The 12,470-nt window shown below is 44.5% G+C and overlaps 1 protein-coding gene across 8 annotated transcripts in view; it reads right to left on the minus strand.

Annotated features, from left to right (window-relative positions):
• The window catches only part of kiaa1109 (KIAA1109 ortholog), a 527,093-nt gene that overhangs the window by 198,885 nt on the left and 315,738 nt on the right, over window positions 1-12,470 (minus strand). For all 8 annotated transcript variants that reach the window (XR_005944164.1, XM_041196895.1, XM_041196846.1 and 5 more), the window contains exons 47-48: window positions 10,196-10,447; window positions 4,113-4,206 (exon numbers count right to left, since the gene is read on the minus strand). Coding sequence is in view for 7 of the 8 variants with exons in the window: in XM_041196895.1 (XP_041052829.1) it covers window positions 4,113-4,206; window positions 10,196-10,447 (346 nt within the window). In the remaining variant the exon portion in view is untranslated. The remainder of the gene's footprint in view (window positions 1-4,112; window positions 4,207-10,195; window positions 10,448-12,470) is intronic.

The raw sequence follows: 12,470 nt of genomic DNA on the forward strand, positions 1-12,470 counted from the left end.
CTGCTGTGATACAGCAGGCATATGGACATTTAAGACAACTTGATCCTTTGGCAGACTTCATTAGCTATTCCCTTCAGCACCACACCTTCACCTGTCAGGAATATTGATGAGATAGGAAGGCAGCCCTGCCTCTAAAGTGCTGAAAGCACACGGAGAACGTCACAGAATCTAGTGACGCTTGGGTTGAGATTCTGGCAGCAAACAGAAGCCACATAGAGGTACACGCATCACTAATCTGGAGTGTGACTTGGAAGCCGAACAATCACTGTGCTCAAAAGGTTACACACTATACACGGGAGAGGCTCTGGGCTGCGACACGAGCCTTCATTTTGTGCAGGATTGACACAAACACTGTTCATCATAACAAAGAGCCACAGGCAAGGAGACATTCTCAGGAATGTATTTACAATGGTCAACATTAAGTACAAGTGATTAACACCAATGCCTCATTATGCAACAACATCTTTCTAACCCTGCCAGTACGTCTTGGTGCTCAACCGACATCCACAGTGGAGGTGGCCTACTGACTGCTGATGACCTTGGTGGGTGTCCTCTGGAGGGCCCCGGCCTGCTTTCAGGGTCCTGCTGTGTGGCAGTGTCATCCTCCTTGGCTTGTGGAGCTGGAGCTGACAGGGTCACAGGAAGAAGGGATTCAGATGAGACAGACACTCCTGGAGTCACCTGGGTGTATAGCCCTGGGGCGTGTGCCTGCTGATCCTCCTCCCTATGGATACCTGAGGGCCCTTGGCTGACTCCTTGAGAGGAAGGGACAGCTGGAGTGAGCTCGAGATGCCCTACCCCCCTCTCAGGTTGACACTGGTGGTATTGGTATGCTGGCGCTATCACCTCAGGCTGAAGGCAGACGGACTTCTCCATCATGCCGTGCAATCTGAGGAGTGCAGCAGACATCCTTCCCGATGTTTCTGAGCTTGCCTTTGCAGCTCCAGCAACTGAGGTATGACTGAGACCAGAGACTCTGCATCTGACTCAGACTAAGCAGATTTTTGGCCTCCAGCCTCTGAGTGCCAGCAGCCTGGGAAGTCCCTGCCTGCTGTGGGCCAGACATGCAGTGTGCTCACCAGATTGTGAGCCCAGGGCTACTCTAAAACTAGGTGTGTGCCTCTGTGCTGGAGGGTGTGGGTGAGCACTGTGATAGGTCTTCAATTTTGGTGTCTGCAGATTCGTCTTCCAGGGTGCCCATGGGGCTTGAGTCAAGCACCTGCCTCGTGGACTCCTTTGCTTGCGAAAGCAAAGAGAGATAATTAGTTCATGACAGAGGATTGCGGAACAGGGGAACTCACTCTCAGCATGGATGTCTGATGGAAGTTGCACCGCTGGATCCTCACTTGGTTGAGCTCTACCGACTTCACCATCAGCACAAGAACTGTCCACATCATTGCCTGCCAGCTGGATGACTCTATTTTCAAGGTCTGTGGGGACCCTCGATGTTGGGCATTCCTCCACCAGTCTGTGGCCTCTCCCTTTTGTTGTATGCCAGCTTGTCTTGCATGAATACAAATGGAAAGTGTAAGCAAGGACTCCTGCAGGCCAGATCACAGAACTGTTACAGCGCAGAAGGAGGCCATTCAGCCCATTGTGTCTGCACTGGCTCTCCAAATTAGCATTATGGCTTAGTGCCATTCTCCTGCCTTTTCCCTGTACCCTCGCATATTGTTTTTAATTAAGAAATAATTGTAGGGGAAACATTTTATCAACATCTACTAACAGATATATTAAAAGCCTAAAAGTACCACCCCACCTGTCAAATAATCATCCAATGCCCTCCTGAATGCCCCAAATGAGCCTGCCTCCACCACATTTCCAGGCAGTGCATTCCAGACTCAAACCACTCACTGTGAAAAAGTTTATTCGCACATCACATTTGCTTCTTTTGCAAATAACTTTAAATCTGTGCATTCTCATTCTCAATCCTTTCATGAGTGGGAACAGTTTCTTCCTATCTACTCTATCCAGCCCCCTCATGATTTTGAACACCTCTATCAAATCTCCTCTTAGCCCTTTCCTTTCCAAGGAGAGCACTCCCTGCCTCTCCAATCTATCTTCATAACTGAAGTTTCTCATCCCTGGAACCATTCTTGTAAACCTCTTCTGCACTCTCTCCAGTGCGTTCACATCTTTCCTTTAGTGTGGTGCCCAGAATTGTACACAATACTCCAGCTGAGCTCTAACTGGTGTCTTATATAAGCTCAGCATAACCTCCTTGCTCTTATACTCTATGTCCCTATTAATAAAGCCCAAGAGGCTATATGCTTTATTAACTGCTCTCTCCACCTGTCCTGCCACCTTCAATGATCTATGTACATATACACCCCCTCTGCTCCTGCACCCCCTTAAGCATTGGACCCCTTATTTTATATTGCCTCTCCATGTTCTTCCTAGCAAAATGCATCACCTCACACTTCTCTGCATTGAACTTCGTCTGCCACCTATCTGTCCACTCCACCAACTTGTCTATGTCTTTTTGAAGTTCTACATTGTCCTCCTCACATTTACACTGCTTCCAAGTTTTGCATTATCCGCAAACTTGGAAATTGTCACCTACACACCAAGATCTAGATCATTAATATATATCAGGAAAAGCAAGGGTCCCAATACCGATGCCTGGGGAATTCAACTGCAAACCTTCCTCCAGCCTGAAAAATATCCATTGACCAATACCCTCTGCTTCCTATTCCTCAGCCAATTTTGTATCCACATTGCTACTGTCCTTTTTATTTCATGAGCTATAACTTTGCTCACAAGTCTGTTCTGTGGCACTGTATCAAATGCCTTTTGAAAGTCCATGTACACCAAATCAACAGCATTATCCTCATCTACCCTTTCAGTTACCTATTCAAAAAACTCCAGCAAGTTAGTTAAACACTATTTCCCCTTTAGAAATCCATGCTGGCTCTTCCTAATTAACTCACATTTTTCCACATGACTACAAATTCTGTCCCAAATAATTGTTTCCAAAGGCTTCCTCATCACTTTTGCCTGACATGTGTGGGTGCTGAATAGTGCCATGGATGGGATGAGGACAGGACCCGCAGGGCAGACGAAGGTGAGTGTGAGAGAATGAATGAATGGTGATGTCCCTTGAGCTGGCAGTGAGTGAGATTCCTGTGGATATGTGATGGATTTGTGAGTGAGAGTTGAGAGTGATGGGAAGAGCAACTTACACTGGCTGAACATGGGAGATCGTTCATCCTCTTTCTGCACTGGGTGGCTGTCCTCTTTTGGAGGGCGCTGTCGCCAAGCAACACTGACACGCTGGATTTGTCATCTTGGATGAGGTTCTTCGTCCAGAGCGCGGCGAGAAGACATTTCCATGGCTTCCATTGCATCCAGCAGGCACTCAAGGGAGACGTCGCTAAATTTGGGCGACAGCATGTTTCCTTCCTTTAGCAGCCATCAGTTCCCAGCAGCTTCCTATCCCTTGAAGGATGTAAGCTTTGTGCAGGGATGGCCTTTAAATATGGTACCCAGTTTACTAAAGGCCTGAGGTCATGGCAGGGCGGGGGAATCAGAGGCTGTCCCACCAGCGATCCCACATGAAACCCGTGTCTCTCCAATTTTTAAACAACACGGTGCACAATACGAAGAAAAAAGCCACCACTGCCATCGGCAGATCACACGGCGATTTCCCCGCCTGATGGCAGACTTTGCTGATTTCACAGAATCTCACAGTGCAGAAGAGGCCCTTTGACCCATCAAGTCTGCACCGAAACGTGAGAAACACCTGACCTACCTACCTAATCCCATTTACCAGCACTTGGCCCTTGGCCTTGAATGTTATGATATGCCAAGTGCTCATCCAGGTACTTTTTAAAGGATGTGAGGCAACCCGCCTCCACCACCCTCCCAGGCAGCACATTCCAGACCATCACCACCCTCTTGAGTAAAAAAGTTTTTCCTCACATCCCCCCTAAACCTCCTGCCCCTCACAACAATTTCTGTAGTCCTTCCTCTTAGCCAGTGAACAGCCAAAAGAAAGTAGAAGTACAAAAATAAAGAACCAATTCATTGATTGCATGCATTCTTTTAGATACAAAATTTAGCATTCTTCAATTATCTCTTTAACAGTTCTTAAAAACTCAAGCTTTACTCACTGAATGTTAGGTGTAATGCCTTCCAGCAGGACTATGTTTACACCACCTATATGAGCAGTTGCACAAGTTTCAGTCATCTTTTGGTGCAAAACATCTGAAAACATAAAAAGTTATGAACATTGGACTCCAACACAAGTTAGAACTTTATAAATCATATAAGTCTTGTGAAATATATAAATCAACTATCAAGGTCTAGAAATATGCTTTCCACAAGTGTTAGATCTAAACAATTTTATATATTGTTATTTTTAATCTACTAAGAAGTGAGAATAAATGGGCAAAATGTGCTTTCAATTCCATCCAGCATCTTTGCATGATCCATTGAGGATCTTTCACCTTTCCTTATTGGGTTTAATGGTCTCCAATTCTGGTAATAATCTGTTTTAAGACCATAAGATGTAGGAGCAGAAGTAGGCCATTTTGCCCATCGAGTCCACACCGTCATTCAATGAGATCATGGCTGATCTGATAATCCTCAATATCACTTTCCTGCCTTTTCCCCATAACCTTACTGATTAAAAATCTGTCTGTCTATCTCAGCCTTGAATATACTTAATGACCCAGCCTCTACAGCCCTCTGTGGTAAAGAATTTATTACCCTCAGAAGAAATTACTCCTCATCTCTGTCTTAAATGGGCGACCCTTTACTCTGAGATTATGCCCGCTGGTCCTAGACTCCCCCAAAAGGGGAAACAACCTCTCAGAATCTATCCGGTCAAGCCCCCTTAACAATCTTATGAGCAACATTTCCCCCCCCCCCCCCAAATTGGGTGGGGGGGTTGTGTGGGAACAGGCGGGCGGGTTCCCAATCAGCACCCCTGGTTGGGGGTGCACCGCCATTTTATGTGGGCGGGCCAATTAAGGAATCCACTCGGAAGCGCTGTGCACTCTGTGCGGGCGGACGGGGGAGAATGCCCTGAGCTGGGCGTGCACTCTTTCACACATGCGCGCAAAAGAGCACACAGATCTCCCTAAGGCAAAGTGCTGCCTCAGGGTGATCGCTGGAAGTCTCAAAAATTTTTAGAATTGTGAAAAAAAAATTCCTGACATGTCCCCTCTAATGACACTGTCACATGAGCTGGGACATGTCAACTTCTTTTATTTCAACATCTTGCAAACATTTAAAATCCCTCATCCCACCCATGGATGAGGTTTCATTCTTTTTCAGAAGCCCGCCTGGGCTCGCGGCCTGCCTGCCAACCTTAAGGTTGGATGGGCAGGTCCATTGATTATCTCAATTACTTTATTAATGGCCTTAAGTGGCCATTGACAGGTCAGCGGGTGAGCAGTTGACACAGCTCTGCGCACGCCGATCTGAAAATGTAAATGGCGCAGGGTGACATCAAGATGCCCACCCGACGTCAACCACGTCATTTTATGCATTGGCGAGCGGGCCCCGCCCCCGCTCACCAATCGGAAGATGCAGCCCTATATGTTTCAATAAGGTCGCCTCTCATTCTTCCAAACTCCAATGAGTACAGGCCCAACCTACTCAACCTTTCCTCATAAGAAAATCCCTCCATACCCAGGATCAACCTGGTGAACTTTCTCTGGATGCCTCCAATGCCAGTATATCTTTCCTTATATCTTCCCAGTATTCTAGCTGTGGTCTAACTAGTGCCTTCTATAGTTTTAGCAAGACTTCCCTATTTTTATATTCCATTCCTTTGAAATAAAGGCCAACATTCTATTTGCCTTCCCTTTTACCTGCTGAACTTGTATGCTAGCTTTTTGTGATTCATGCACAAGGACCCCCAAATCCCTCAGTGCTACAGCTTTCTGCAGTCATTCTCCATTTAAATAATATTCAGCACCTCTCTTCTTCCTGTCAAAGTGCATAATCTCACGTTTTCCCACATTATATTCCATCTGCCAAGTTTTTGCCCACTTACTTAACCTGTCTATATCCCTTTGTAGGCTCTTTGTGCCATCCTCACCACTTGCCTTCCCACCTATTTTAGTGTCATCTGCAAACCTGACAACAGTACATTCACTTCCCTCATCCAAGTCATTTATATTGTAAATAATTGTGGCCCCAGAACTAATCCTTGTGGCACTCCACTAATTACAGATTGCGATCCTGAAAATGCCCCCTTATCCCAACTCTGTCTTCTATTAGTTAGCCAATCTTCTATCCATACTAATATACTACCCCCAACACCATAGGCTCTTATCTTACTAAGTAGCCTTATGTGCAGTACTTTATCGAACGCATTTAGGCAGTCCAAATGTATTACATCTACTGGTTCCCCTTCATCTGTTCTGTTTGTTACCTTCTCAAAGAATTCTAATAAATTTGTTAGGCATGATTTCCCCTTCATGAAGCCATGCTGACACAGCTTGATTATACTATGAATTTCTAAATGCTCTGCTATTACATCCTTTACAATAGACTCTAACATTTTCCCAATGACAGATGTTAAAATAACTGGCCTATAGTTACCTGTTTTTTGTCTCCCTCCCTTTTTGAATAAGGGTGTTACATTGGCAGTTTTCCAATCCTCTGGGACTTTTCCAGAATCTAAAGATTCTTGGAAGATTACTACCAGTGCATCCACTATCTCTGTAGCTACTTCCTTTAATATTCTAGAATTCAGCCCATCAGATCCAAGGGACTTATGGGCCTTTAGCCCCATTAGTTTCCCTAGTACTTTCTCTTGAGTGATAGTTACTGTTTTTGTTTCCTCCCCCCCCTTTTGCCCCTTAATTATTGAGTATTTTTGGAATGCTATTTGTGTCTTCTACCATGAAAACTGAAGCAAAGTATTTATTCAACTCCTCTGCCATTTCCTGGTTCCCCATTATTATTTCCCCAGCCTCGTTCTCTAAGGGGCCTATGTTCACTTTGGCCTCTCTCCTCCTTTTTATACATTTAAAGAGGCTCTTACTGTCCGTTTTTATATTACTTGCTAGGTTACCCTCAAAGTTTATTTTCTCCCTCTTTATTTTTTTTTGTCATCTTCTGTTGGTTTTTAAAACTTTCCCAATCCTCTGGCTTACCACTAATCTTTGCCACATTGTATGTTTTTTCTTTCAATTTGATAATATCCTTAACTTCCCTGGTTAACTGTGGTTTGTTTATCCCCTTCCTAGAATCTTTCTTCTTCACTGGGATATATCTTTGTTGCGAGTCTTAAACGTCTGCCATTGTTCATCAACCGTCTTTTCTGCTAAACTCCTTTCCCAGTCCACTCCAGCCAACCTCACCTTCATTCCTTTGTAATTACCCTTATTTAAGTTTAGTATAGCTGTTTCCGACCTACATTTCTCACTTTCAAACTGAATGCTAAATTCCACCATGTTATGCACACTGTTTCCTAGGGGATCTTTTACTATCAAATCATTTATTAACCCTGCCTCATTACAAATTACCAGATCCAAAATAGCCTGATCTCTGGTTGGATCCATAACATATTGTTCTAAGAAACTGTCCCAAACACACTCTATGGGCTGGATTTTTACATCATTGGGCAGGTGTGGCGGGTGGGCCCAGGAGCGGCTGCAAAACCGACTGCCACTTGCAATCTGGCCCCAACCATGATTGCACTCTGACTGGCCGATTAACGTCCAGCCAGCGTGAATTGCGTGCTGAAACACTCAGCGCTCTCTTGTATGGGGGGGCGCGGACGGGAGGGCGAGTGTGGAAGTCAACGCATGCGCACGGGCGAGCTCAGTGAAAGCTCCCTGAAGGCACAGAGCTGTCTCAGGGATCTGAAGATTTTTAACATTAGAAGTAAAGAATTAAAAAATAAGGAAAATATGTCCCCTCATATGACTCTGTCACATGGGCAGGGGCATGTTAAAAATGAGTTTTAAAAGTTTTCTTTTTTTTTAAATCACTGGTTGAAACCCCATCCTACCCATGATGAGGTTTCACAAAAAATGCAAAGGCCGCTTGGCCTATTCGCCCGCCCACCAACAGCTCTCTTAATTGCCGACTCCCGCGCGCACCCACCGACTGAAATATTGTGCGAGTGCGCAATGATGTCTGCATACTCGCCCGACGTGATCGAGCACTATTTTACTCCCGTTTGTGTTGGGCGCCCACCTGCCCGATGAAGGAAAAGTTCTGCCCCATGAATTCGTGCTCGTGGCTACCTCTGCCAATTTGATTTTCCCAATCTACATGAAGATTAAAGTCACCCATGATTAATGTACTGCCTTTTTTACATGACCCCATTATCTCCTGATTTATTATCTATTCTACAGTATAGTTACTGTTAGGGGCCTTTCGACTACTCCCACCAGTGTATTCTTCCCCCTGTTATTTCTTATCTCCATCAAATTTCTCTTCACCGATGTTGGCAAATATGTTTTGTGTTTCCGGTATTTTGGTTTTCACCTCTTATTTTCTACACACTCTGTTTCCCCAGTCTACCTTGTGAACAATTTAACTTTGATGATAAAGTGCTACAAAACACGTTCAATTTGAAATCAACTCAACTTTTGCCCCAAAGGTATACAGGCTTCAAAGCCTCAGAGTTTTGGGGTTTTATAACATTGGTAGGCACATCTTTTAACATTGTGGAATGTATAATTGTGAAATAAAGATATATTGGAATAAAATATTGATCATAAGCATTATAAACTAAATTTCTAAGATTAATTAAACTGAATTTCTAACATTAATAATGCTCTAAAAGTGCTGTTAATATTCAAGTAAATAATTAATATTAAGATGTGAAACTTCTGATATTAGGGTGTCATATGTATTTAGCTTGGGGGGGGCAGGGGGGGGTTGGGCAGTTGTGGTAAACCAAATGATGCATGGCAATTGCCCAGAAGTGCAAATTACTCTGGGCAATTGCCCTGCACTGGGAATCATCTGAAAGTACAATTTAAGTCACAAACTTCAGATGGTTCCAACTGGGTTACATCAATCCTTGCCCAGAAAAAAGATTTAAAACCTCTTCTAACTTCTGGGTAACTATTGCACAGACCCACACCGAGGCCCCATGGGATTCCCCGCCATCACCGGAACGCCCACTCCCCCAAAACTACTCCATCCATGGAACTCCACCACCCTCCTGACCACACCATGGCTCTTCCACTACTCCAACCACCGCCACCACCCCCCCCTCCCCCTGCCCCCCCCCCCCCCCCCCCCCCCCCCACTCCCCGCCATGACTGACCCACCACAGGACTCACCACATCCCCAAAGGACTACACCTCCCAATGGGAACTCCCCTAACCCATAGGATTCCCACCACCCCCAAGAGGATGCTCTCCCAGACCCCCATTACTGCGAGGCCAGACACTCACCCCCAATATCACCTCCCCTACCCCTCCTCAAGACCCACCCCAACACCCCACACACCCAGGGCCAAGCCCAGCCCAACTCAGCCCCCCATCCATCCCTCCCCCACCCCCTGGAGGCCCGACCAGAACCGAGCTCGCTCCTCCTGCCCCCCAACCCCCGAGGCATGAACCGACTCAATGCCACCCCACCACCCCAACCCATATCCGACCTAACTCCATCCCCACACCTGACCCAACCCGACTCCCCTCCCCCAAGGCCAGACCCGATTCGACCTGAACTGACACCCCACCCCCAACCAAAATGCCTGACCCAACCTGGCACCCCACGCCCCCAAAAGGCCAGACCCAACCCGCCTCCACACACCCCCACCCCCCCACCACCCCCCCACACGCCTGACCCAACCCTCCCCACCACCACCTCTTATACTCTTACATTCTCCCTGGCCTATCAAGGACCTTTAAACTTGTCTGGACCTTTAACTTGCCTGGTTTAGGGCAGCTGGTGATATATAAAAAGAGGTATGGCCTCCTTCCATCCGACTGAGCTGCCTCGACGCTAGGTCCCGGGAACGCACTACACTGCCCGGATCTTGCCTGGCCTGAGTCGGAGGTTAGCTGAGACAGGGTGGAAAAAAATTTGGGGTAAGAAAGTAGGGGAGACTCCGATTGCCACTCCGAGGCAGTTCAGGTCCATTAGCGAAGATCTCACCTAATATAAAAACTGTACAGCTAGATACTTGTCTGTCATATCACTATGTTATTCTCAATTTCCAATAAATATAATCCTATTTTACTTTGTTGCTCATCTATTTTGATGCCATTACCTTTCATTTTCTCTTTTACTGTAAAACTTCCATGGATCTTCTTAAGCTCTGCCTCCATTGTCAAGCCTCCAATGTCTGCCTCTAGATGAGTGCGGTTCACTATACCAACTCCAAACACTATGAGGGTGACATGCTGGGGTTCAGCACTTACTAAGCTGCGCTTCCTTGATAGTCTGTTCGGACTTGAGCAATCCTGTTCATTTTCAAAAATTACTCTGCAACCAGGTTCAGTGGGACTTCTACCACCTGTATCTACAAAAAAAACTTAATTATACAAACCATACATTGCATAATCATACAATACATGATGTCTAGGCCCCAAGCTATAAATTTCCTCCAATGCCCACTTCCTCTCTCCTCCTTTAAGGCCATTCCTAAAACCCAATTCTTTGGCCTTCCCTTCTAATAGCTCCTTCTCTGGCTCAGCATTCAGTTTTTCCTGAAGCTTCTCTGAAGGGCCGATGAACTTTCCCCTACGTTAAAGGTTTTATAAAAATGAAAGTTGTTGTTGCATGTTGGATTTTTACATTAGTGTAAATAAGAGTGTATTTGCAAATGTAAAACTTCAAAACTGATAATTTAGTGAAAGCAGTTGGACAAGCAATTGAGATTTTTTTCACACAATGTGTATTTAATAAAAAATCAATACACTGACCTATTCCCAAGGCACAATGATTTTTCATCTTCCCTTACTGAAAAGGGCATAAAGATTTTTTAAATTAATAGTCTGATAAATTTGTACCTATAAAATATCACACCCTCGGTGGAGAATATGCCCAGCTGTGGGGCAGCATAAATCAAAAAGGCCAAGAAACTGAAAGCTGCTATTATAATGCTGGTGGGAATCCAGCATGCCTTAGTTACATTATATCAATGGTGTTCAAAAGTATCATTCCAATAAATGGTAAATATAAGAAGGTGCATCAGGTGGCACAAGCCACGGCTGGGCATCATTTTCTGACCATGGACAGGCTCTAGTTTCAGACTCCCTCTGCAGGCAATAATATCATTACATTGCTGAAGATGCCATTATAATATTTAGAAGGACTGTGCTTTGAAATCTGTGCTCCAATATAAGTGAAGCAATTCCAGAGCACTGGGAGTCAATGCATACAGAACACACATACAGTGAGGTAGATAGGTAAACAAGATACATGCTTATAAGCTAAAGGCATCATGAGTTAAAATTACTTGATGACAAACTTAGTATTTATTTAACCTTTCCACTGTAATCTTAAACAAATTTAAGCATTCTAAAAAAATTTAGACCAAATAAAAATTAATTAGAAAGTGGACAGATATGAATTTAGAATTTGAAAGATCAGGTAATTAAACACAACAAGCTCAATGAACTGAATATTCTTTCCATGTTCCTTATCTTATGCCATTTTACATCATCTATCATCAATCTAACTCATAAAGGGTAGGGAATCACAATTATATAAGACAGCACTTTTAAATGGGAAGGCATTTCAACATATCTTACTTGTTCATTGAATGTGGGTATCACTCCATTGGCCATCCCTAATTGTTATCTTCTTGGACCACTGAAGTCCATTTGGTGTAGGTACACACACCCAAATTGCTATTAGGTGTGGAGTTCCAGGATTTTGACCCAGCAACTATAAAGGAACAGTGATGTATTTCAAAATCAGGATGATGTGTGATTTGGAGGAGATCTTGCAGGTGGTGCTGTTCTCTTGTGCCTGTTGTCCTCGTTTTTCTAGATGCTAGAGGTTTCAGGTTTGGAAGATTGTTGTTAAAGAAGCCTTGGTGAAATGCTGCAGTGCATTTTATAAATAGTACCAGGGCCTAAAATAACTGTGGTTGGAGGGAGGCAGTGAGCAAATTTGCTCTCAAAAGCTCCAAAATAGCCCGTGAAAAATCAAAGACAGGGGTGAAAAATTCAAAATATTGAGAGAAAAGTCGCTTTCATACAAATTAGCTTGCATTATGTCAGGTTGCTTATTTACCACACTGGGCATAAGCAATAAATATTGTAAAATATTGCACTGTGCAAGTGCACGTGCATCTTGCACATTAAATTGCTGGAATCAGTATCGCAACGGACTGCTTTCTGATTCAATCAAAACCTATGCAACCGACCAGCATTATGGAAACTTCAAAGGTGCCTTCAATCTCATCTTCTGAAACAAAAACAGTTACTATCTACCATCTCTACCAAGAAGAAGAAGCCTGTTTACAATGAAAGCACTGTAAATGTGTGGAAGCTGGACTTGATTGAGTTGCAACAAACGAGTAATGGAAGGCAGCA

The sequence above is a fragment of the Carcharodon carcharias genome, chromosome 1 (genome assembly GCF_017639515.1).
Source record: "Carcharodon carcharias isolate sCarCar2 chromosome 1, sCarCar2.pri, whole genome shotgun sequence".
Classification (NCBI taxonomy): Eukaryota; Metazoa; Chordata; class Chondrichthyes; order Lamniformes; family Lamnidae; genus Carcharodon; species Carcharodon carcharias.